The sequence below is a fragment of the Gopherus evgoodei genome, chromosome 4 (assembly GCF_007399415.2).
Source record: "Gopherus evgoodei ecotype Sinaloan lineage chromosome 4, rGopEvg1_v1.p, whole genome shotgun sequence".
Classification (NCBI taxonomy): Eukaryota; Metazoa; Chordata; order Testudines; family Testudinidae; genus Gopherus; species Gopherus evgoodei.
In genome coordinates this window covers 155,822,948-155,847,184 of record NC_044325.1, presented here as the reverse complement: position 1 = coordinate 155,847,184, position 24,237 = coordinate 155,822,948, and the positions used below count along the sequence as shown (strand labels likewise).

Sequence of the window (24,237 nt, the reverse complement as noted above, 5' to 3'; positions counted from 1 at the left end):
GTCTATTATATATGAGTATCTTCTTTAGCCTCCAGCAGCATGCGGTTGAAATGGAAAACAAGTCATGAACAAAAACCAAATGTCCAAGAAACGAGCCCCCAAATATGACCAGACTGTCTTTGAGTATGGCTTCAGGGTGTCTTGGTCAAGCATGAAGAAAGGCTACGTCACCTGGTGTTATATAGCAAAAGCATCAAGCCCGCTAAACTTAAATGACACTTGGAAACCCTTCACAAGGGAGACACAGGAAAACCAAGGTCATTTCTCCAGCGCTGGAAAGAAGAACTTTCACGTCAACAAATGCAATTCAAGAAAGTCAAATCTGTCTCTGACCGCGCTCAGAACATGTCCACTGAGATGAGTTATCACATCGCACAGGTTCAGGAAGCCTCAGACACCTGGAGAGATTTTGATTTTGCCAGCTGCAATTGACATGATGACGATAACGTGGGGAAACAGGCAAACAAACTCAAAGCCACACCACTCTCCAATAACACAGTGGAACAAAGGATTGAGATGATAGTAGCAGGTCAGGAAAACTCACTGATGGAGTGTCTGAAAAATGCAGAAAGGACAGGAGTACTTTGGCACCTTAGAGACTAACAAATTTATTTGAGCATCAGCTTTCGTGGGCTACAGCTCACTTCTTCAGATGCATAGAATGGAACATATAGTGAGGAGATATATGTACCTACAGAGAGCATGAAAAGGTAGAGACTGGGAATAGCTGAGCCATTGCAAACATTGACTCTATCTCCCCATGTAAGTATTCTCACACGTCTTATCAAACTGTCTGTACTGGGCTATCTTGATTATCGCTTCAAAAGTTTTTTTCTCTTACTTAATTGGCCTCTCAGAGTTGGTAAGACAACTCCCACCTTTTCATGCTCTCTGTATGTGTATATAGATCTCCTCACTATATGTTCCATTCTGTGCATCCGAAGAAGTGGGCTGTAGCCCACGAAAGCTTATGCTCAAATAAATGTGTTAGTCTCTAAGGTGCCACAAGGACTCTTGTTCTTTTTGCGGATACAGACTAACACGGCCGCTACTCTGAAACCTGAAAAATGCAGGTGCTTCAGGCTGATGCGAGCACTAAGGGTCGTCATGCACATTTCTTGGCTTTTGTGAAATAATGCCTAGGAGGGTGCAGCTCTTGAAGATGTTCTGTTCTGTCTCCCTCTTCCCGGACACGAGATGGCACAAGGAATGTTTGATGTGCCCCATGGGCACATGCAAGACAAAAATATCCCGTGTGATTGCATGGTGGGCGTTTGCACCGATGAACTACACCATGATTCAGTCGCTTCGTGCACGTCTGTTTGCAAAACTGGGTGAAGGCAGGAGGTCTGATCCCGCCGCGTTGCTGGAGAGTCCTGGGACGATTTTCTGAACTGAGACAAGCTGTGTGCCTATGCAATGGACTGCAAAGAGAGTGAGTTCATTGATTTTCTATGTGACTAAAATAAGATGTGTCTTTTTGCCTATGTTACGGACACCTGTGGGAAACAGAATTAATGGAACACAGGTCTGCAAGGAAAAAACACCCAAGTCCTTCAGCTGAGTGATTGACCACAGGATTCGTGACTCAAATTGTTTTTGGGAAGAAGAATCTATTGAAGACTAACTATGAATCCTTCCTGCAATTTTGCAGGAAATGGTTCAGCCTCCCGCACAGGTGATGGCTGAGCATCTGAGCTGGCTGGAGAAAGAGTTTGTGTTCTTTTTCCCCCAACTTGGGAATGGGAAAGTATGATTTGGCTCGAAACCCCTTTCAGCACAAGCCCAATGCCATGGATTTGCCGGCAGCTGAAATCGAACAGCTTATCGAAAGTTCCTGTGATTGATTCTTGCAAGGAGCACATGCCTAACTTTGTTACTGTCTGGGGTCAAGTCTCAAAATGGGGTCACAGGCAAGAAGTTTGAGGACCTCTGCCTTAGGATAAGTGAGCTATAATACGGAGAGACGTTAGCGGTAGTCCGATGATAATAAACCTGCTGAGCTTGTGGCTGCATTGATGATCTGCTGATGCTTTGAGAAGAATGCTGAGCCTGGATAATAACATCCACAAGCGCTAAGCATACACCACAGGATGACTGTTGGTAGCTGGGGTGAAACATTCAAGACTTCCTCGAGGCAACCAGCTGTGCCTGTGGTCATCAGGTGACATTAGTGTTCATGTGTTAAGGGAACTAATGAATTTGCCGATAGGAAATGGGGGCAACCCACATGTTGTGGGGCCTGGATGTTCAAAGGAGGAAAAGGGGTAAAACTTCCCCCAATAGGTCTGTACCCCAGCGGGCGTCAGCGTAACAGGTGATAAAAGCGGTCTCCTGGAGGGGGCACCAGGATGGTGGCCACAGGGGAGGCTGGAGATGGTGACAAGGAGAAGGAAAAGGATACTGATGCCCTGTCCGGGCCCAGGCTGCAGTGTGTGTTGGGGGCTGGCTGGTTAGTGAAGGGAGCTCTGGACGAAAGAGCTTTGAGGGGTCTCTGGGTCCCCCGTCTATCGAGAACCTGGCTACCGCCAGCGACCTTGGGGTTGAACTCTCTCCAATGACAGGAACGGTGAACCCTCGCCTGGGAGTGGGTAATTAGTTAAAGTAACTTCAACTATAGAGAAGGCTGAACTACAATTCTCACAATGCAACAGGATCCCACCCAGGGCATGTTGGGATAGGTCGTCTGACAGAACCCTGCCCCCAGAGTCAAGCTATTTCCAAGGGCTTCTGGGCCAGCTGAACTACAACTCCCAGAATGCAGCAGGCTCTAGCCCAGGGCATACTAGGAAATGTAGTTCCTCCCTTCCCTGACTCAAAGCATTTCTTTCTTTCCATGGCGTGCTTGGGCCCTGTGAGCTACAGAGCCCAGCCCTTCCCTGGAATGGGTCTTAAATGGGGGCAGGGCAGGGAGCGCCTGGGAAAACCAGTTCTAGGACTTGGTTAAACAGCTGGGACCCAAAAAAGGCCGGGTTTGGCAGTGACCCTACGGTAACAGACCAGTGTGCGTGAGACCCTACAATAACATTGCAGCCCTACAATAACGGACCGGTGTGTGTGAGACCCTACAATAACACTGCAGCCCTACAATAATGGACTGGTATTTGTGGGACCCTACAAAAACAGACCGGTGTGTGTGAGACCACCCCCCCGCAATAACAATGCAGTTCTACGATGACAGACCGGTGTGCGTGGAACCCTACAATAACAGACCAGTGTGCGTGGGACCCTACAATAACAATGCAGCCCTATGATAACAGACTGGTGTGTGTGAGACCCTACAATAACAGACCGGTGTGCGTGAGACCCTACAATAACAATGCAGCCCTATGATAACAGACCGGTGTGCGTAGTACCCTACGATAACAGACTGGTGTGCGTGGGACTCTACAATAACACTGCAGCCCTACAATAACTGATCGGTGTGCATGGAACCCTACGATAACAGACCGGTGTGCATGGAACCCTACGATAACAGACAGTGTGTGTGAGACCCTGCAATAACAATGCAGCCCTATGTTAACAGACCGGTGTGTGTGGGACCCTACAATAACAGACCGGTGTGCATGGGACCCTACAATAACAGACCGGTGTGCGTGGGTCCCTACAATAACATTGCAGCCGTACGATAACAGACTGGTGTGTGAGACCCTACAATAAAAGACTGGTGTGCCTGAGACCCTACGGTAACAGACCGGTGTGCGGGTCCCTACGGTAAGGGACTGGTGTGCGGGTCCCTACGATAACGGACCAATGTGCGGGTCCCTACGATAACGGACTGGTGTGTGCGGTCCCTACGGTAACGGACTGGTGTGCGTGGGTCCCTACGGTGACGGACCTGTGTGCGGGTCCGTACGGAGATGGACCGGTGTGCGGGTCACTACGGTAACGGACCGGTGTGCGTGGGTCCCTAAGGTAATAGACCGGCGTGTGTGCATGGGACTCTACGGTAACGAATCGGTGTTTGTGGGTCCCTACGGTGACGGACCGGCGTGTGTGCGGGTCCCTACGGTGACGGACCGGCGTGTGCGGGTCTCTGTGGTGACGGACCGGGGTGTGCGGGTCCCTACGGTGACGGACCGGTGTGTGCGGGTCCCTACGGTGACGGACCGGCGTGTGTGCGGGTCTCTACGGTGATGGACCGGGGTGTGCGGGTCCCTACGGTGACGGACCGGGGCGTGTGCGGGTCTCTGTGGTGACGGACCGGAGTGTGTGCGGGTCTCTCTGGTGATGGACCGGCGTGTGCGGGTCTCTACGGTGACGGACCGGCGTGCGGGTCCCTACGGTGACGGACCAGGGTGTGTGCGGGTCTCTACGGTGACGGACTGGCGTGCGGGTCCCTACGGTGACGGACCGGGGTGTGTGCGGGTCTCTACGGTGACGGACCGGGGTGTGTGCGGTCTCTACGGTGACGGACCGGCGTGTGCGGGTCCCTACGGTGACGGACCGGGGTGTGCGGGTCCCTACGGTGACGGACCGGGGCGTGTGCGGGTCCCTACGGTGACGGACCGGGGTGTGTGCGGGTCCCTACGGTGACGGACCGGCGCGTGTGCGTGTGGGTCTCTACGGTGACGGACCCGGGCGTGTGCGGGTCCCTACGGCGACGGACCGGGGCGTGTGCGGGTCCCTACGGCGACGGACCGGGGCGTGTGCGGGTCTCTACGGCGACGGACCGGGGTGTGCGGGTCCCTACGGCGACGGACCGGGGCGTGTGCGGGTCTCTACGGTGACGGACCGGGGCGTGTGCGGGTCCCTACGGTGACGGACCGGGGTGTGTGCGGGTCCCTACGGTGACGGACCGGGGTGTGTGCGGGTCTCTACGGTGACGGACCGGGGTGTGCGGGTCCCTACGGTGACGGACCGGGGTGTGTGCGGGTCTCTCTACGGTGACGGACCGGGGTGTGCGGGTCTCTACGGTGACGGACCGGGGTGTGTGCGGGTCCCTACGGTGACGGACCGGGGTGTGTGCGGGTCTCTACGGTGACGGACCGGGGTGTGCGGGTCCCTACGGTGACGGACCGGGGTGTGTGCGGGTCTCTACGGTGACGGACCGGGGTGTGCGGGTCTCTACGGCGACGGACCGGGGTGTGCGGGTCTCTGTGGCGACGGACCGGGGCGTGTGCGGGTCCCTACGGCGACGGACCGGGGTGTGCGGGTCCCTACGGCGACGGACCGGGGTGTGCGGGTCTCTACGGCGACGGACCGGGGTGTGCGGGTCTCTACGGCGACGGACCGGGGTGTGCGGGTCTCTACGGTGACGGACCGGGGCGTGTGCGGGTCTCTGTGGTGACGGACCGGGGTGTGCGGGTCCCTACGGCGACGGACCGGGGTGTGCGGGTCCCTACGGCGACGGACCGGGGCGTGTGCGGGTCCCTACGGCGACGGACCGGGGTGCGAGGGTCCCTACGGTGACGGACCGGGGTGTGCGGGTCCCTACGGTGACGGACCGGGGTGTGTGCGGTCTCTACGGTGACGGACCGGGGCGTGTGCGGGTCCCTACGGTGACGGACCGGCGTGTGCGGGTCCCTACGGTGACGGACCGGGGTGTGTGCGGTCTCTATGGTGACGGACCGGGGTGTGCGGGTCTCTACGGTGACGGACCGGGGCGTGTGGGTCTCTATGGTAACCCTGGCTGACGGACCGGGGCGTGTGCGGTCTCTATGGTGACGGACCGGGGTGTGCGGGTCTCTACGGTGACGGACCGGGGCGTGTGCGGGTCCCTACGGTGACGGACCGGGGCGTGTGCGGGTCCCTACGGTGACGGACCGGGGCCTGTGCGGGTCTCTGTGGCGACGGACCGGGGTGTGCGGGTCCCTACGGCGACGGACCGGCGTGCGCGGGTCCCTACGGTGACGGACCGGCGTGTGCGGGTCTCTACGGTGACGGACCGGGGTGTGTGGGTCTCTACGGTGACGGACCGGGGCGGACCGGGGTGTGCGGGTCTCTACGGTGACGGACCGGGGTGTGCGGGTCCCTACGGTGACGGACCGGGGTGTGTGGGTCCCTACGGTGACGGACCGGTGCGGACCGGGGTGTGCGGGTCTCTACGGTGACGGACCGGCGTGTGTGCGGGTCCCTACGGTGACGGACCGGTGCGGACCGGGGTGTGCGGGTCTCTACGGTGACGGACCGGCGTGTGTGCGGGTCCCTACGGTGACGGACCGGGGCGTGTGCGGTCTCTACGGTGAAGGACCGGGGTGTGCGGGTCCCTACGGCGACGGACCGGGGTGTGCGGGTCTCTACGGTGACGGACCGGGGCATGTGCGGGTCCCTACGGCGACGGACCGGGGCGTGTGCGGGTCTCTACGGCGACGGACCGGGGCGTGCGGGTCTCTACGGCGACGGACCGGGGCGTGCGGGTCTCTACGGTGACGGACCGGGGCATGTGCGGGTCCCTACGGCGACGGACCGGGGCGTGTGCGGGTCTCTACGGCGACGGACCGGGGCGTGCGGGTCTCTACGGCGACGGACCGGGGCGTGTGCGGGTCTCTATGGTGACGGACCGGGGCGTGTGCGGGTCTCTATGGTGACGGACCGGGGCGTGCGGGTCTCTGTGGTGACGGACCGGGGCGTGCGGGTCTCTGTGGTGACGGACCGGGGCGTGTGCGGTCTCTACGGTGACGGACCGGGGCGTGTGCGGTCTCTACGGCGACGGACCGGGGTGTGCGGGTCCCTACGGCGACGGACCGGGGCGTGTGCGGGTCCCTACGGCGACGGACCGGGGTGTGCTAGTCCCTACGGTGACGGACCGGGGTGTGCGGGTCCCTACGGCGACGGACCGGGGTGTGCGGGTCCCTACGGTGACGGACCGGGGTGTGCGGGTCTCTACTGCGACGGACCGGGGTGTGCGGGTCTCTACGGTGACGGACCGGGGCGTGTGCGGGTCCCTACGGTGACGGACCGGGGTGTGCGGGTCTCTGTGGTGACGGACCGGGGCGTGTGCGGTCTCTACGGTGACGGACCGGGGCGTGTGCGGGTCCCTACGGCGACGGACCGGGGCGCGTGCGGGTCCCTACGGTGACGGACCGGGGTGTGTGCGGGTCTCTACGGTGACGGACCGGGGTGTGCGGGTCCCTACGGTGACGGACCGGGGTGTGTGCGGGTCTCTACGGTGACGGACCGGGGTGTGCGGGTCCCTACGGTGACGGACCGGGGCGTGTGCGGTCTCTACGGTGACGGACCGGGGCGTGTGCGGGTCCCTACGGTGACGGACCGGGGTGTGCGGGTCCCTACGGTGACGGACCGGGGCGCGTGCGGGTCCCTACGGCGACGGACCGGGGCGTGTGCGGTCTCTACGGTGACGGACCGGGGCGCGTGCGGGTCCCTACGGTGACGGACCGGGGTGTGCGGGTCCCTACGGTGACGGGCCGGGGTGTGCGGGTCTCTACGGCGACGGACCGGGGCGTGTGCGGTCTCTACGGTGACGGACCGGGGCGCGTGCGGGTCCCTACGGTGACGGACCGGGGCGTGTGCGGGTCCCTACGGTGACGGACCGGGGTGTGCGGGTCTCTACGGTGACGGACCGGGGTGTGCGGGTCTCTACGGTGACGGACCGGGGTGTGCGGGTCTCTACGGTGACCCTGCTGTGGCAGGAGCAGGGCACGAACCGGCCAGCCCCCAGAGATGAAAATGGCTCCGGGCAGCGTCCTCAAGGACCGGCCCCCCGCACGCGGCCGTCCGGGGAATGTCCCAGCCGCCGCGAGGCCCCATGGGAGCGGCCGTCCCGCCTGGCCGGACTACATCGCCCGGCATGCCCCGCGGCCCCTCTGTACAGGGACTAAAATGGCGGCTTTCGGCGCGAGGCATGCCGGGACCGGTATTTCCAACGTCACCTGTCCTTTCTCTTTATGCAGTGGGACGATGATTACCCAGCGGGCTGTGCGGCTGCGCGGCGCCTCATGGGAACTAGAGTCCCGACAGGCCCAGCCGCCCTTTGCCCTGAGCCCCGTAATGGGCATCCCAATGGGCTGTGCTGCTGCCGAGGTCCCTCATGGGAGCTGTAGTCTCGCCTTACCCCGACCCTCGTTTACCTGGCAGGGCTTCCGAGGCTCAGCCGGACTGCAGATCCCAGCGTGCTCCGCGGCCTAACGGTGGATCGCACAAAATGGCGGCTTCAGGCGCGGCGCGCGCGGGGCAGGCCGGGAGCTGTAGTCCCGCGCGCCTGGAGCTCCCGCAGCCCCGCGTGGCGCGTCGCGGCCCAGCGGACTCCATTTCCCGTGGTGCCCCGCGGCGGGCGGTGCTGGAGGGGGTGGGGGCAGCTGCTGGCTCGGAGTCAGGCTCAGGCCGAGGCGGCGGCGCGGAGCGAGCGAGCGGCCTGGCTCCGTGAGTGGCGCAGACGCGGCGCGGGGCCGCGGGCAGGGGCCGGAGGTGGGGAGCGGGGGGGGCAGAGGGGGAAAGGGAGGGGGTAGGTGGGGGGGGGCAGGGAGTGGGGAGGGGGCAAAGGAGGGGTTGTGGGGGAAAGGGAGGGAGTGGGGGCAGAGATGGGTTGTGCTGGGGGAGGGGTTCTGAGGGGAAGGGGAGGGTGGGGGCAGGGAGTGAGGAGAGGGGGAAGGGGCGGGGGTGGGTAGAGGGTGGGGGCAGGGAGTGGGGAGAGGGGGAAGGGGAGGGGGTGGGTAGAAGGTGGGGGCAGGGAGTGGGGAGAGGGGGAAGGGGAGGGGGTGGGTAGAAGGTGGGGGCAGGGAGAGGGGGAAGGGGCGGGTAGAGAGTGGGGGCAGGGAGAGGGGGAAGGGGCGGGGATGGGTAGAAGGTGGGGGCAGGGAGTGGGGAGAGGGGGTAGGGGAGGGGATTGGTAGAAGGTGGGGGTGGGGAGAGGGGGAAGGGAAGGGGGTAGGTAGAGGGTGGGGGCAGGGAGTGGGCAGAGGGGAAAGGGGAGGGGGTGGGTAGAAGGTAGGGGTAGGGAGTGGGGAGAGGGGGAAGGGAAGGGGGTGGGTAGAGGGTGGGGGCAGGGAGTGGGCAGAGGGGGAAAGGGAGGGGGTAGGTAGAGGGTGGGGGCAGGGAGTGGGGAGGGGGCAAAGGAGGGGTTGTGGGGGAAAGGGAGGGAGTGGGGGGCAGAGATGGGGTTGTGCTGGGGGAGGGGGTGGTGGAGGGGTTGTGAGGGCATGGGGAGGGGTTGTGGGGGGATGAGGAGAGGGAGTGGGTGGGGGCAGTGCAGTAGCCCCAGCCCCTCACCTGGAGGTGACCCTCAAAATACAGATTTTCTCCCTGCCATTATCCCCCCCTTCTCTCTGCTCCATAACTCCTTCCTCTACTCCCCCCAGCCTCCCCCTGCCGCAGAGCATCGTCTAGGCCACATCCCTTCCCCCTGCATGCCCCCCACCCCCATCTGTGCCCCCAGCCCCTCCCCGGATTCTGCCCTCGTTGTCATGCTGATTTGGATGTAGCCGTGTGTTGGGGCTGGGTTTTGCGTGTGGTTTGTTCGGGGGGGGGAGAGCACCCTTGCCAGGGGCTAGGAGTCAGGAGGCCTGGGCACTCTGGGAGGGCAGTGGGGTCTGATGCTGCGTGGCTCCCCGCAGGTGTTGCAGGCCCGGGCGGTGCTAGGCTGGCGGCGCCATGTACAATGGGATAGGGCTCCCCACTCCCCGGGGCAGCGGCACCAACGGCTACGTCCAGCGCAATCTCTCGGCCGTGCGGCACAAGAAGGAGCGAACCGACTACAAGTCGGAGGAGGAGCTCAGGAAGCTGGAGTCGTCTCTGGTGAAGAAGCCCAACCAGGAGATCCTGGACCATGAGCGCAAGCGCAAGGTGGAGCTGAAATGCCTGGAGCTGGCCGAGCTCATGGAGGAACAGGGGTACGTGTGCGGGGGGGCCTGCGCTGTGGCAAACAGCGGGGGGGTGCACTGTGGCACATCTTGGGGGGGGCATCCATGGTGGGGACACACTGAGGGTGGGGATGGGACAAATGGGGTGTGGCAGGGGGCACATCGGGGTGGGAATGGGAGGCAGAGGTTGTTGGGGGGCACACCGGGGGTGGGAGGCAGTGGGTGTGACGGGCACACATTGGGGGGTGGATGGGGGGTGGGGGGGCACACATCGGGCTGGGGGACATACATCAGCATGGGAGGTGGGGTATGTGTGGAGGGTACACAGTGGGGTTGGGAGGCGGGGGCTGAGCGGGGCACGTGGGAGGCAGGAGCTGTGGGGGGCACACACTAGGAGTGTGGAGGTTGTTGGGGGCACATATCGTGGGGTGGGGATAGGATGTGGGAGTTGTGAGGGGCACATTGGAGGTGGGGCATGGGGGCACATTTTGTTGGGAGGCAGTGGGCATCAAGGAGCACACATCGGGTAGGAATAGGATGTGGGTCTTGTTGTGGGCACACATTGGGGGTGGGACATGGGGGGCACACCGGGGGTGGGGATGGGACACGAGGGTTGTTGGGGGGGCACACATCGGGAGTGGGACATGGCACACCGGGGGTGGGGATGGGACACGGAGGTTGTTGGGGGGCACACATCGGGAGTGGGACATGGCACACCGGGGGTGGGGATGGGACACGGAGGTTGTTGGGGGGCACACATCGGGAGTGGGACATGGCACACCGGGGGTGGGGATGGGACACGGATGTTGTTGGGGGGCACACATCGGGAGTGGGACATGGCACACCGGGGGTGGGGATGGGACACGGAGGTTGTTGGGGGGCACACATCGGGAGTGGGACATGGCACACCGGGGGTGGGCATAGGACACGGGGTTTGTTGGGGGGCACACATCAGGAATGGGACAAGGGGAGCACATCGGGCGTGGGAGGCAGTGGATGTCAGGGGGCACACACACGGGGTGGGGATGGGTCGCGGGGGTTGTTGGGGGGCACACAGGGTGGGGATGGGATGTGGGGGGCGGATACCTCGCACTGTGGGGGTGGCCTTAGCTAAAATGCCCCAGTCCATCTCTGGGACGGGGCAGGCAAAGGGGGCTGTGCCCTGCCATGGAGCGAGCCCATTGATGCAGTAGAGGGATGCCTGGGGGAGGGGGCATGTGCCGTGGGTCCCATGGGGTGGGCACAGTGCCTGTTTCTCCCTGGGGGCAGGAGAACCCCGCTCAAGTCCTCGTGTGGGGAGGGGACACTGCCCCGTCTCTGCCCCCGGGCTGATGGGTAGCGGCTGGTGCAGGCACCGCTGCCTGTCTGCCGGGAGGTGCTGAGACCGTAGGGGGGGTGTGTGTGTCACATTTCCCCTGACTTGCTTTCGGGGCTGCTGGAGGGGGGAAAGCCGGTCACTGTCCCAGCCAGAGTCCAGGGACCCCCCATCTCCCTCTGCGCCCCCCGACCCGCCTGGCTCCTCTCCCCAGCTACGCCGAGGGCGAGATCCAGGAGAAGGTGGCGACCTTCCGGCTCATGCTCCTGGAGAAGGACGTGGCGCTGGGCAAGGAGGGGGAGCAGCAGCCCGAGCAGAAGCCAGCGTAAGTACCCTGAGGGGGGCTGCTGCGGGGGGCGCGGCCCCTGGCACTGCCAGCTTCATTGGGCAGGCTCTAGAGACAGGCTCCCCCTTCACTTCCCGTGGCATGGGCCTGACGTGTGTCAGCAGCTGCCCCCAGGCCCGGCTGGTGCCCCTCACTCCCGACCCCCAGGCCTGTTGGTGCCCCTTACTCCTGATCCCGTGCCCCCCCCGGCCCTGCCAGTGCTTCTCACTTCCGACCTGCCAGCCCAGCCCCCTCCCAGCTCTGTTGGTGCCCCTCACTCCCGACCCGCAGCCCCTGTCCTCCCCAGCCCTGCCGATGCCCCTCCTAACCAGCAGCACCCTACTAGCCCGGCCCTTGGCTCCCCCCACTCCCCAGCTCTGCTGGTGCCCCAGTCCTGCAGTCTGTTGTGCCCCTTACCCCCCTCTCCCCCTCCCCAGGGTCACAGAGACCCACCAGCTGGCCGAGGCCAACGAAAAGAAGAACGAGCGGCTGCGGGCGGCTTTTGGCATCAGCGAGAATTACGTCGACGGGAGTTCGTTCGACCCCAACCGCAGGGCTAAGGAGGCGGCGGCTGCGGCAGCCAAGCAACAGGAGCAGCAGAAGCAGTACAGGTACTGGCGGGGTGTGGGGGGAGCCCTGCCCCCTGCTGGGGCAGATCCGGGTTGTGGGGGGCACAGTGCTGCCCCCTGCTGGAGCAGATGGGGGTGGGGGGGCACAGTGCTGGTGCGGGGCAGGCTGTGTGTGGTGCTGCCCCCGCTGGGGCAGATGGGCGTTGTGGCGGGCATAGTGCTGCCCCCTGCTGGGGTGGATCGGGGTTGGGGGAGGCATAGTGCTGGCCCCTGCTGGGGCGGATCGGGGTTGTGGTGGAACAGTGCTGCCCCCTGCTGGAGCAGATCGGAGTGAGGGGGGCACTGCTGCGGGGGTAGGCTGTGTGTGGTGCTGCCCCTTGCAGGGGCAGATGGGGGTTGTGGGGGGCAGAGTGCTGCCCCCTGCTGGGGCGGATCGGGGTTGTGGGGGAATAGTGCTGCCCCCTGCTTGGGCAGATGAGGGTTGTGGGGGGGCATAGTGCTGCCCCCTGCTGGGGCTGATTGGAGTTGCGGGGGGCACAGCGCTGGCGGGGGGCAGGCTGTGTGCGGTGCTGCCCCCTGCTGGGGCAGATTGGAGTTGTGGGGGCACAGTGCTGCCCCCTGCTGGGGCAGTTCGGGGGTGGGGGCGGCACAGTGCTGGCAGAGGGCAGGCTGTGTACAGTGCTGGGGTGGGAGGTCATTACCCCCCCCGTCTGGCCTGAGGTGCAGCCCTGCCCACGGGGCACAAGCTCCAGGCTGGTTGCCCTGGCACCAGGGGCTCAGCTGGGGGTGAGGGTGGGGCTGGACCAGGACCAGGGGGGATTAACCCCTTCCCGCCTGCTCTGTCTGTCCCCAGCCTGGTCCATGAGTCCAGCAGCTCCCGCTCTCCATCCCCCAAGCAGAAGAAAAAGAAAAAGAAGAAAGACAGAGGCAGGTGAGTATCAGGACACCTGGGTTCTCTTCACAGCTCTGGCAGGGGAGTGGGGTCTAGTGGGTTAGAGCAGGGGGGCTGGGAGCCAGGACTCCTGGGTTCTTTCCTTGGCTCTGGGAGGGGACTGGGGTCTGGTGGGTAGAGCAGAGGGGCTGGGAGCCAGGACTCCTGGGTTCTCTCCTTGGCTCTGGGAGGGGAGTGGGTCTGGTGGGTAGAGCAGAGGGGCTGGGAGCCAGGACTCCTGGGTTCTTTCCTTGGCTCTGGGAGGGGACTGGGGTCTGGTGGGTAGAGCAGAGGGGCTGGGAGCCAGGACTCCTGGGATCTCTCCTGGCTCTGGGAGGGGAGTGGGGTCTAGTAGGTGAGAACAGAGGGGGCTGGGAGCCAGGACTCCTGGGTTCTTTCCTTGGCTCTGGGAGGGGACTGGGGTCTGGTGGGTAGAGCAGAGGGGCTGGGAGCCAGGACTCCTGGGTTCTCTCCTTGGCTCTGGGAGGGGACTGGGGTCTGGTGGGTAGAGCAGAGGGGCTGGGAGCCAGGACTCCTGGGTTCTCTCCTTGGCTCTGGGAGGGGATTGAAGTCTGGTGGGTAGAGCAGAGGGGCTGGGAGCCAGGACTCCTGGGTTCTCTCCTTGGCTCTGGGAGGGGACTGGGGTCTGGTGGGTAGAGCAGAGGGGCTGGGAGCCAGGACTCCTGGGTTTCTCCAATTCTCTCCAGCTGCATTTGACTCGAGCTGTGTTCCCCGCAGGTCAGAGAGCAGATCCCCTTCTCGAAGAGAGAGGAAAAAGAGCTCTAAGAAGAAGAAACACAGGTAAGGGACTGGCTGGCTCGGGGGGTGGGAATGGGCCCCAGGGTCTGTTAGTTGGGAGGGGATTGGCACGCCGTGGGGTGACTGGCTCTTCTGACTCCAGATTCCGTGTTCTCTGTCCAGGTCCGAGTCAGACTCAAAGAAGAGGAAACACAGGTGAGAGAGTGCGCTGGCTTTTGGTAGTGAAATGGGCAGCCCCGGCCTCCCCCAGCAGGGGGTGCTGTGGGGGGGGTGTGTGCTGCTGGCTGTGGGGGGAGCTCCCGGCTCCTCCAGCCCCGGCCTCCCCCAGCAGGGGGTGCTGTGTGTGTAGGGGGGGCGCTGGCTGTGGGGGGGAGCTCCCGGCTCCTCCAGCCCCAGCTGTCCCAGCAGGGGGCGCTGTGTGTGTAGGGGGGGCGCTGGCTGTGGGGGGGAGCTCCCGGCTCCTCCGGCCTCACCCAGCAGGGAGTGCTGTTGGGGTGCGGGGCGTTTGGGGCGCGGGAGTCTCTCACGTTTCCCAATGGTCCCTGTTCCTCCCCTCAGGTCTCCCAGTCCGAAGAGCAAACACAAAGCCAAGGAGAAGAAGAGGAAGAGGTAAGAGCCCAGCGTGTGCGACCCCCCCCCCACCCCAACCGCTGCTGCCAGCCCCCTCCTGCACCTCCCCGGCCTGTGCCCCCCTATGCTGCGGCCAGACCCTCTTCTGCCCACGCAGCAGTCAGCCCCCTCCTCGCCCTGCGCTCCCACAGGGCCCGATTTACGCCCCCTTGCACGCCCACCTGCCACTTCCAAGATTGCCCCCACACACACACACGCTGCCCTACTCCCTCCACCAGCCAGGATTCCTGATTTCCCCCTCCAGCCCCTGCCCCCCCCACGCTGCCAGCCCCTGCCCCCCCCCCCCACTGCCCGCCCCCTAACCACTCACGTGCTCTCAGATCCACCAGCGAGTCGGCGTCCCAGAAGGGCCGAAGAGGTCGCTCGTCCTCCCCAGACTCTTCCTCCTCCTCGGACAGCTCGCGGAGCAGGTAGGCCTCCCCGCTGGAGTTGGGGGGGGCGGGGGCGCGGGGTCCTGCTGTTCTTCGTAACCTCTTAGCCTTCTCTTTTGTGCCCCCCTCCGGCCCCCCAGGTCCCGGAGCGTCACCACTCAGAAGCGGGCCTCCCTGCCCAGCGTGACCCCCCCAGCACCGCCACGGAGGAGAGCCGACCCCGAGGGCGCCTCAAAGGATGCCCTCAAGAGAGATCGCTCGGCATCCCCCGAGGTCAGCCGGCGCGCGCAGAGCAGCAGCCCCCGGAAGAGTCGAGATAAGCGAGAGGTGAATGGTGGGGGCTGGGGGCCCGGACTCCTGGGTTCTGTCCCAGCTCTGGGAGAGGAGTGGGGTCTAGTGGGTGAGAGCAGGGGGAGCTGGGAGCCAGGACTCCTGGGTTCTCTCCTAGCTCTGGGAGGGGAGTGGGGGCTAGTGGTCAGAGCAGGGGAGCTGGGGGTGTGGGTTGAAGTCCATGCAGTAGCAGCTCTCTCTCCTGCCCCCAGAAGCGGTCGTCTCGGCACTCCCCCCGCCAGCGTTCCTCCTCCCCGTCGCCCGTCTCCGAGGGGAAAATAAAGGACAAGGATCGCCCCTGGCAGCCAGAGCGCAAATCCACCCCCGCCCCGTCCTCGGAGCGTGAGCCCCGCCCTCAACGCCGCTCCCCGTCCCCTGAGCCGGCCCGAGAGAGGGCCTCATCCGGCCACAAGCGCCCACCCTCCAAGGAGACCAAGTCCCCCCGATCCTCCTCCCCGCCTCCCAAAAAGCCAGTGGCTGATCGCCCCAAGAGCCCGTCCCAAGCGGCTGCTCCCTCGCCACCGGCCACCACCCGGAAGGCCCAGCTGTCCCGCTCGGGCTCTGAGAGCGACGAAAACTCGTCCTCCTCTTCCCCCGAGCGGGATAAGCCGGCCCCGAGCAGACAGGAGAAATCGAAGGGCTCCCAGCGCCGGGACCGCTCCAGTTCTTCCCCAGAGCCCTCCCAGCCTGCTAAGGTTGCCTCCAAACCCTCGTCCCGGCGTGAGCGCTCTGGCACCCCGGCAAAGAGCGCCAAAACCCGCTCCCTTTCCAAGAGAGACGCCAGGTCCCGGTCCCGGACGCCCCCTTCCCGCAGGGAGCGTTCCCGCACCCCGCCCCGCCGGGGAGGCCGTTCCCGCACCCCACCCCGCCGGGGGGCCCGTTCCCGTACGCCACCGAGACGGGGCCGGTCCCGATCCCGGAGCCCCCAGTGGAGAGGCAGGTCCCGGAGCCCCCAGAGGTGGGGACGGTCCCGTTCCCGCACTCCGCCCAGGTGGGGCAAATCCCGTACGCCCCAGAGGAGGGGGAGATCTCGCAGCCCTCAACGGCGAGGGTGGTCTCGCTCCAGGACACCCCAGAGGCCTGGCTGGTCTAGGAGCCGGAACACGGCAAGGCGGGGTCGGTCTAGAACCCCGCCCCGGCGAGGCAGGTCCCGGTCTAGAACCCCGCCCCGGCGAGGCAGGTCCCGGTCTAGAACCCCGCCCCGGCGAGGCAGGTCCCGGTCTAGAACCCCTCCTCGGCGAGGCAGGTCCCGGTCTAGAACCCCTCCTCGGCGAGGCAGGTCCCGGTCTAGAACCCCGCCCCGGCGAGGCAGGTCCCGGTCTAGAACCCCGCCCCGACGAGGCAGGTCAGGGTCCTCTCCCAGGCGGGAGAAATCACTCATTTCAGCCAGGAGGAGCCGCTCTGGGTCATCAGCCGAGCGGAGGAAAAAATCCAGGCTGCCCCTGCGAAGGAGCCTGTCTGACTCGTCACCAGATGTGAAGCAGAAATCCAGGAAAGTGTCAAGACGCAGCCGCTCCGCATCATCCCCTCGGCTACAGAAGAAATCCAGATCATCGCCCCGGAGGAGCCGCTCTGGCTCATCCCCTCGGCCAAAAAAGAAATCCAGATCATCCCCTCGGAGGAGCCGGTCAGGGTCGTCTCCAGTGCTGAAGAAGAAATCCAGAACGCCGTCCAGGAGGAGGAGGAGGAGGAGGTCTGGATTGTCTCCGGCACTCAAAAAGAAATCCAGATCACCGCCTAGAAGAAGCCGGTCTGGATCATCTCCAGAAGTGAAGAAAAAATCCAGATCACCTCCAAGACGAAGGAGGTCTGGATCTTCTCCACTGGCGAGAAAGAAATCCAGATCATCGCCAAGACGAAGCAGGTCTAGGTCCTCGCCAGTGTTGAAGAAGAAATCTAGATCACCCCTGAGACGAAGCAGGTCTAGCTCCTCGCCAGTGTTGAAGAAGAAATCTAGATCGCCCCCGAGACGAAGCAGTTCTGGGTCCTCTTCAGTGGCAAAGAAGAAATCCAGATCACCGCCTGTGAGAGGCCGATCTGGGTCGTCTCCAGCATTGAGAGAGAAATCTAGATCGCCCCCGAGACGAAGCAGATCTGGATCATCTCCAGTGGTGCGAGAGAAGTCTAGATCACCCCCGAGACGAAGCAGATCTGGATCATCTCCAGTGGTGAGAGAGAAATCTAGATCACCCCTGAGACACAGCAAATCTGGATCATCTCCAGCTGTGAGAGAGAAACCGAGATCACCACTGAGACGAAGCAGATCTGGATCCTCTCCAGAACAGAGAGGGAAATCCGTATCACCTCCTGTGAGAAGCCGGTCTGACTCCTCTCCTGGGTTGAAGAAGAAGTCTAGGTCTCCTGCAAGGCAAAGTGGGCTTGGATCTTCGCCAGCCGTGGAAGGGAAATCCAGATCTCCTGCAGTGAGAAGCAGATCTGGATCCTCTCCAGAACAGAGAGGGAAATCTGTATCACCTCCTGTGAGAAGCCGGTCTGACTCCTCTCCTGGGTTGAAGAAGAAGTCTAGGTCTCCTCCAAGGCAAAGTGGGCTTGGATCTTCGCCAGCTGTGGAAGGGAAATCCAGATCTCCTGCAGTGAGAAACAGATCTGGATCCTCTCCAGAACAGAGGGGGAAATCTGTATCACCTCCTGTGAGAAGCCGGTCTGACTCCTCTCCTGGGTTGAAGAAGAAGTCTAGGTCTCCTCCAAGGCAAAGTGGGCTTGGATCTTCGCCAGCTGTGGAAGGGAAATCCAGATCTCCTGCAGTGAGAAACAGATCTGGATCCTCTCCAGACCTGAAGAAGCTGTCTAAGACCTCTCCAAGACACAGTGGTGCTGGGTCTTCTCCAGTGGTGGAAGAGAAATCAAGTTTACTTCCAAGATGCAGCCAGTCTGGATCTTCTCCAGAACTGATGAAGAAATCCAGATCGCCGCCTGTGATAGGCAGGTCGGGATCCTCTCCAGAACTAAATGATAAATCTAGCTCCTCACTCCCAAGACAAAGCCAATCAGGATCCCCTCCAGAACCAAAAAAGAAATCCAGATCACCTCCAAGATGTGTTAAACCTGGTGCCTCTCCAGTGGTGAAAGAAAAGTCCAGATCTCCCCAGCCATGGCAAAGCCGATCCGGATCCTCTCCAGAAGTGAAAAAGAAATCCCCATCACCATCCATAAGAGGGGCCTCTGTAGAGCAAGCAAAATCCAGATCGCCTCCCTCACTGAGCGGATCCGGATCATTGTTGACGTTGAAAGGGAAATCCAGTTCGCCCCCAAGACACAGCCGATCTGGATCCTCTCCAGGGTCAGGAAGCAAACTTGGAGCAGTTTCAAAACACAACAGGCCTGGGGTTTGTCCAGAAGCTACAGAGCTAGTGAGGATTTTAGCAGGTCAGGTCAAGCCAGTGTCTCCTGAGGCAAAAGACAAATATGGAACGTCCCCAAGAAGGAGCAGATTGGGGTCATCCCCTGGCATCAGAGAGAAATCCAGAACACCTCCGAGCAGCTCAGAGTCTTCTCCAGAACGGGCAGAAATATCCCGATCGCCTCTGAGACGCAGCAGGTCTGGTTCGCCCCCCAGGCCCCGAGAGAAGTCCCGATCGCCCCCCAGGCCCCGAGAGAAGTCCCGATCGCCCCCCAGGCCCCGAGAGAAGTCCCGATCGCCCCCCAGGCCCCGAGAGAAGTCCCGATCGCCCCCGAGGCGCAGCAGGTCTGGCTCATCTCCCAGGCCCCGAGAGAAATCCCGATCGCCCCCGAGGCGCAGCAGGTCTGGTTCATCTCCCAGGCCTCGAGAGAAATCCCAATCGCCCCCCAGGCCCCGAGAGAAGTCCCGATCGCCCCCCAGGCCCCGAGAGAAGTCCCGATCGCCCCCGAGGCGCAGCAGGTCTGGCTCATCTCCCAGGCCCCGAGAGAAATCCCGATCGCCCCCGAGGCGCAGCAGGTCTGGCTCATCTCCCAGGCTTCGAGAGAAATCCCGATCGCCCCCCAGGCCCCGAGAGAAGTCCCGATCGCCCCCGAGGCGCAGCAGGTCTGGTTCATCTCCCAGGCCCCGAGAGAAGTCCCGATCGCCCCCCAGGCCCCGAGAGAAGTCCCGATCGCCCCCGAGGCGCAGCAGGTCTGGTTCATCTCCCAGGCCTCGAGAGAAATCCCGATCGCCCCCCAGGCCCCGAGAGAAGTCCCGATCACCCCCGAGGCACAGCAGATCTGGTTCATCTCCTAGGCCTCGAGAGAAATCCCGATCGCCCCCCAGGCCTCGAGAGAAGTCTCGATCACCCCCGAGGCGCAGCAGGTCTGGTTCATCTCCCAGGGCTCGAGAGAAATCCCGATCTCCTGCTAGATATGGCAGTTCCGGCTCATTTCTGAGATCTAGAGAGAAATCCAGATCTCCCGCAAGGTACAGCATATCCGGCTCGTCCCTAAGACTTCGAGAGAAATCCAGATCCACTCCAAGGCGTGGCAGGTCCAGTTCATCCCCGAGACCTCGAGAGAAGCTGGGGGCGTCTCCCAGAAGCAGCCGCTCTGGGTCGTCTCCAGAGAGACCCAAAGGCCCAACAAGGCGTGGCCGATCCAGCTCTCCCTCCAGAAGGGGGAAGTGGAGATCTTCCCTGCGGCGAGGAAGATCCGGGTCTTCGCCCAGGAGAACCCGGTCCCGGTCCATCTCCAGACGAGGCAAATCCAGAAGCTCCCTGCGGAGAGACCGATCCATCTCGTCGCCCGGCAGGAGCCGCTCAAGATCCACCTCGCGATTCTCCCGCCGCCGGGAGCGTTCGCCATCCTCACCCCGTCGCAGCAGATCCCGCACGCCGCCCCGCCGAGCCCGAGCGGGGTCCTCCCCCCAGCGCCGCGGCTCCCGCCAGCCCCGCTCCCGCTCCCCACCGAAACTGGACGTCTCCCGCACCCCGGCCTCTTCCTACCACGGCCGCTCAAAGGCGTCGCCGGCCAGGACCCGCTCAGGCTCCGGCTCGCCAAAACGAGCCGGGAGGAGGTCCCGCTCCCCACCGGTGCTGGAGAAATACCCCAAAGTGGGAGCAGCCGACAAGGCAGCACCAGGCAGAGCTGAGAAGACGTCGCCCGTGGTGTTGGTGCCCATCCGGCGCAGCCCGTCCCGCTCCCCGCCGGCTCCGGATGAGTCCTCTCCCAAAGCCAGGAAAGCCCATTCCCCTGCCCCCAAGATCCACTCCCCGCGGCCGGAGGGGTCCCTGGGGGCGGTGAGGAACGGGGGTCCGGCGCCCACCTGGACCCTGAACTCCTGCCCTGCTGCCCCTGGGGGCTCCCCGCCTGCCGGCCGCCTCCCCCAAGCCAAAGGGCCAGAGAAAGTCAGATCTTCCTCCTCTTCCTCCTCCTCCTCCTCCTCCACCTCCCACAAGGTGCCCAGCCCCCTGCCCGCCCCACTCCCGGTGCTGCCCCCCAAGGAGGAAGACAGGGAAGGGCCCAAGGTCAAGTTGGAGCCGCCAGCCCCGGAGGTGCCCGGGGACCTGCCAGACAAAGCCAGGGGCGGAGCCGCCAAGGCGCTGGTGCCGCTGCCGGTGCCTCCCCGCACCCCGTCCAAAGAGAAGAGGAGCTCGTCCACCTCCTCGTCTTCGTCGTCCTCGTCTTCTTCCTCCTCCTCGTCCTCTTCCTCCTCCTCCGACTCCAGCTCCAGCTCCTCAGAGTCCAGCCACGACTCCCCGGCGAGCAAGGGGCCCGACCTGGAGACGGCGAAGAAAGAGTGAGTCTCCCGCGGTGCCCCCCCCCACTGCTCGGTGCCCCCCAACTAATTCCCCACCCCCATTCCTTCCGTCCCAGCCTGGTGCCCCCCTGCTGAGCCCCCACCTTGCGTGCGGCGCCCCCTGCCCAGTCCTGCTCTCCCTGCCCCAGTTTCTCACGCTCCCCCTGTCCGCAGGCCACCGAGCCCGGCGCAGAAGGAGCTGGCCCGTGAGGGGCGCCCCCTGGAGCTGGCCAAGCGGAAACGCCGTTCCCGAAGCTCCAGCAGCTCCAGCAGCAGCTCGTCGTCATCATCCTCCTCATCTTCCTCCTCGTCTTCCTCCTCCTCCTCGTCATCCTCCTCCTCATCCTCTTCTTCCTCCTCGTCCTCGTCCTCCTCCTCCCCCAAGCCGGGGCCCCAACCGCAGCCCAAGGCAGCCCCCAAGAAGCCCTCACCTGAGCAGAGGCGGTAAGTGTCGGGCATTGGCCCGGACGCCTGGGTCCCCGTTCTCCTGGTGGGGGTGGGCTAGCACAGGCCTGGGGTGTGGGTAGGTGCTGCTGGCCCGGACGCCTGGGTCCCCGTTCTTCTGGTGGGGATGGGCTAGCACAGGCCTGAGTTGCGGGGGGTGTGGGTACGTGCTGCTAGCCCGGACGCCTGGGTCCCCGTTCTCCTGGTGGGGGTGGGCTAGCACAGGCCTGAGTTGCGGGGGGTGTGGGCACGTGCTGCTAGCCCGGATGCCTGGGTCCCCGTTCTCCTGATGGGGGTGAGCTAGCACAGGCCTGAGTTGCGGGGGGTGTGGGTACGTGCTGCTAGCCCGGACGCCTGGGTCCCCGTTCTCCTGATGGGGGTGGGCTAGCACAGGCCTGAGTTGCGGGGGGTGTGGGTAGGTGCTGCTAGCCCGGACGCCTGGGTCCCCGTTCTCCTGGTGGGGGTGGGCTAGCACAGGCCTGAGTTGTGGGGGGCGTGGGTACGTGCTGCTAGCCCGGACGCCTGGGTCCCCGTTCTTCTGGTGGGGGTGGGCTAGCACAGGCCTGAGTTGCGGGGGGTGTGGGTACATGCTGCTAGCCCGGACGCCTGCGTCCCCGTTCTCCTGGTGGGGGTGGGCTAGCACAGGCCTGAGTTGCGGGGGGTGTGGGTAGGTGCTGCTAGCCCGGACGCCTGGGTCCCCGTTCTCCTGGTGGGAGTGGGCTAGCACAGGCCTGAGTTGTGGGGGGCGTGGGTACGTGCTGCTAGCCCGGACGCCTGCGTCCCCGTTCTCCTGGTGGGGGTGGGCTAGCACAGGCCTGAGTTGCGGAGGGTGTGGGTACATGCTGCTAGCCCGGACGCCTGCGTCCCCGTTCTCCTGGTGGGGGTGGGTTAGCACAGGCCTGAGTTGTGGGGGGTGTGGGTAGGTGCTGCTAGCCCGGACGCCTGCGTCCCCGTTCTTCTGGTGGGGGTGGGCTAGCACAGGCCTGAGTTGCGGGGGGTGTGGGTACGTGCTGCTAGCCCGGACGCCTGCGTCCCCGTTCTTCTGGTGGGGGTGGGCTAGCACAGGCCTGAGTTGCGGGGGGTGTGGGTACATGCTGCTAGCCCAGACGCCTGTGTCCCCGTTCTCCTGGTGGGGGTGGGCTAGCACAGGCCTGAGTTGTGGGGGGTGTGGGTACGTGCTGCTAGCCCGGACGCCTGGGTCCCCGTTCTCCTAGGGGTTGGGCATTGCGCGGATGGACACTTGGGTCCCTATTTTCCTGTGGCTTTCTCTGGGTCTGTCTAAGCGTGTCTCACCTGCTGTCCTCCCTACCCCCCCACAGCTCCCGGAGCCCCCGGAAGCCGATCGACTCCCTGCGCGACTCGCGCTCTCTCAGCTATTCCCCGGCCGAGCGGCGCCGGCCCTCCCCTCCGGAGCCCCCCCTGGCCCAGCGGGACCGGCACAGGTAGCTTTCTGCCTGAGCCCCCCCCAGGGACCAGCTTGTGGTGGGGTGGGGGGCTAGGATGGAAGGGTGAGGGGCGGGGGGCCTGAGCAGCAGGGAAGGGGGCAGGCTGGGAGGGTTGAGGGGGCCTGTGGGTCAGATCTGGGGGCCCCACTGACCCTCCCCTTACCCGACGACCCCCCTCAGTGACAAACCCTCCCAGAGGAGCCGAGGAACCAACAGCCGCTCCCCAGGTCGCAAGCGCAGGCGGGAAACACCCAGCCCCCCCCACGCTGCCCGTCGCCGAGCGTCCCGGTACGAGGGGGCTGAGACGGGGCTGGGGGGGCCGGGAGAGGGCAGGATATCAGGGTAGATGGGCCCATGGGGCTGCTGAGGGGGCAAGATACCAGGGTAGACGGGCCCATGGGGCTGATCTGGGGCAGCCAGGAGGGGGCAGGATCCCCGGGGTAGATGGGCCTGATCTGGGGCAGCCAGGAGGGGGCAGGATGCTGGGGTAGATGGGCCCATGGGCCTGATCTGGGAGTGGGTGGGGTACTGGGGTGCGTGGGGCTGATGGGCGAGGGGTACAGGACAGGGTGAGATACCGGGATACGTGGGCCCGTGGGGCTGATCTGGGAGGTGGACGGGAGTAAATGGGCTCTGGAGGGGCAGGGAGGAGGCGGGGTAGATGGGCCTGTGGGGCTGAGCCATTGGGGTCTGTGTTCCCCCCTTTCTCCACCAGGGGGCAGACCTCTCCCTGTAGCCCCGTAACCCCTCCCCCCTTTCTCTTTCCAGGTCACCGTAGCCCACGGGGCTCTGCTCAGCCTCCAGCAGCAGCGCCCCCTAGCAGGGGCTCCGGCAGCAGCCTCCTTCATTTCTATTGGCTCCTCCCCTTCCCCCATTGGCTGGCGGCTACGTCCCGCCCCCTCGGCTGCTGGGGCCCCGCCCCATTGTGACTCGACTCTCGTTTTTTCCCATGTGAGCGTTTCAGTTTTTTCTCTTCTGTGAGTTTTACCGATAAAAAAACCGACAAAACTTCTGTGTTTTGAGACAAGTGGGTGGGTGGGTGGGTGGGGCGAGTTGGGTTGATTTAGACAAAAAATGGTTCAAGAGGAAAACACAAAAAAAGGGGGGGGGTAGGGGCGGGATTTTGGGGTGGGGCGTGGAAAAAGCCGGCTTGATTTAGTGTTTCTCAGTCGAGGGGCAGGGAGCTGGCGAGATCCTGCTTCTCTGGCAGAGACCCGCATGGCATGTGCTCCCTACATTTCTGAGATGCATCACCCCTCTTTGAAGCACCCCCAATTTTCAGGGGGTGAATCCCCCCAAATCTCGGGTTTAGATCACCCTCTGGCAGCCCCCCCAAATTTTAGGGGGTAGATTGCTCCCCTTTCACTGGCAGCAGCGCCAGGAGCTCTCATTGCTAGCACCCCAAATGTCCAGGCCCCTATCCCCCTACACAGCCCCCCCAAATTACTCTAAGAGGAGGTGAGGAAGTGATTTGAGTTCTCCCTGCCATTAAAATGTGGGGGAGTGCTTCTTTGGGCTCACTGGGGGGTTCCAGCTATCGATATTTGAGGGGGTGTTAGCAGCAGCATCCCGAGTTCAGGGGCATAATCTGCCCTCTCAGGAGCCACTCCCAAAATGAGACTGATTTAGGGGAGCATATGTGCTTTCAGTTAAATT

The 24,237-nt window shown here is 63.7% G+C and overlaps 1 protein-coding gene across 30 annotated transcripts; it reads left to right on the top strand.

The window, feature by feature from the left end:
• The first annotated feature begins 8,244 nt into the window (after nt 1-8,244).
• On the top strand, nt 8,245-23,589 carry SRRM2 (serine/arginine repetitive matrix 2). 30 transcript variants are annotated; one of them, XM_030562099.1, is made up of 17 exons: nt 8,245-8,322; nt 9,513-9,788; nt 11,288-11,398; nt 11,836-12,009; nt 12,821-12,898; nt 13,637-13,699; nt 13,820-13,852; nt 14,216-14,266; nt 14,608-14,697; nt 14,799-14,985; nt 15,201-18,565; nt 18,656-18,694; nt 18,752-20,692; nt 20,867-21,136; nt 22,456-22,578; nt 22,762-22,869; nt 23,350-23,589. In XM_030562099.1, the coding sequence occupies exons 2-17, from the start codon at nt 9,550-9,552 to the stop codon at nt 23,357-23,359; spliced, it is 6,882 nt and encodes a 2,293-aa protein (XP_030417959.1). In that variant the 5' UTR covers nt 8,245-8,322; nt 9,513-9,549; the 3' UTR covers nt 23,360-23,589. The 30 variants fall into 30 exon arrangements, with proteins under 30 accessions (XP_030417959.1, XP_030417954.1, XP_030417949.1 ...); XM_030562094.1 differs by having other exon boundaries at nt 15,201-18,625; nt 18,656-18,712; nt 18,800-20,692; XM_030562089.1 differs by having other exon boundaries at nt 15,201-18,694; nt 18,752-18,769; nt 18,800-20,692.
• The last annotated feature ends 648 nt before the right edge of the window (nt 23,590-24,237 follow it).

Bases quoted from the DNA above. Each gene is read 5' to 3' on its own strand.
- SRRM2 (XM_030562073.1), top strand. From the start codon at position 9,550: ATGTACAATGGGATAGGGCTCCCCACTCCCCGGGGCAGCGGCACCAAC. The intron at 14,267-14,607 runs GTAAGAGCCCAG...ACGTGCTCTCAG, and splicing joins AAGGAGAAGAAGAGGAAGAG to ATCCACCAGCGAGTCGGCGT. The intron at 14,698-14,798 runs GTAGGCCTCCCC...CCGGCCCCCCAG, and splicing joins TCGGACAGCTCGCGGAGCAG to GTCCCGGAGCGTCACCACTC.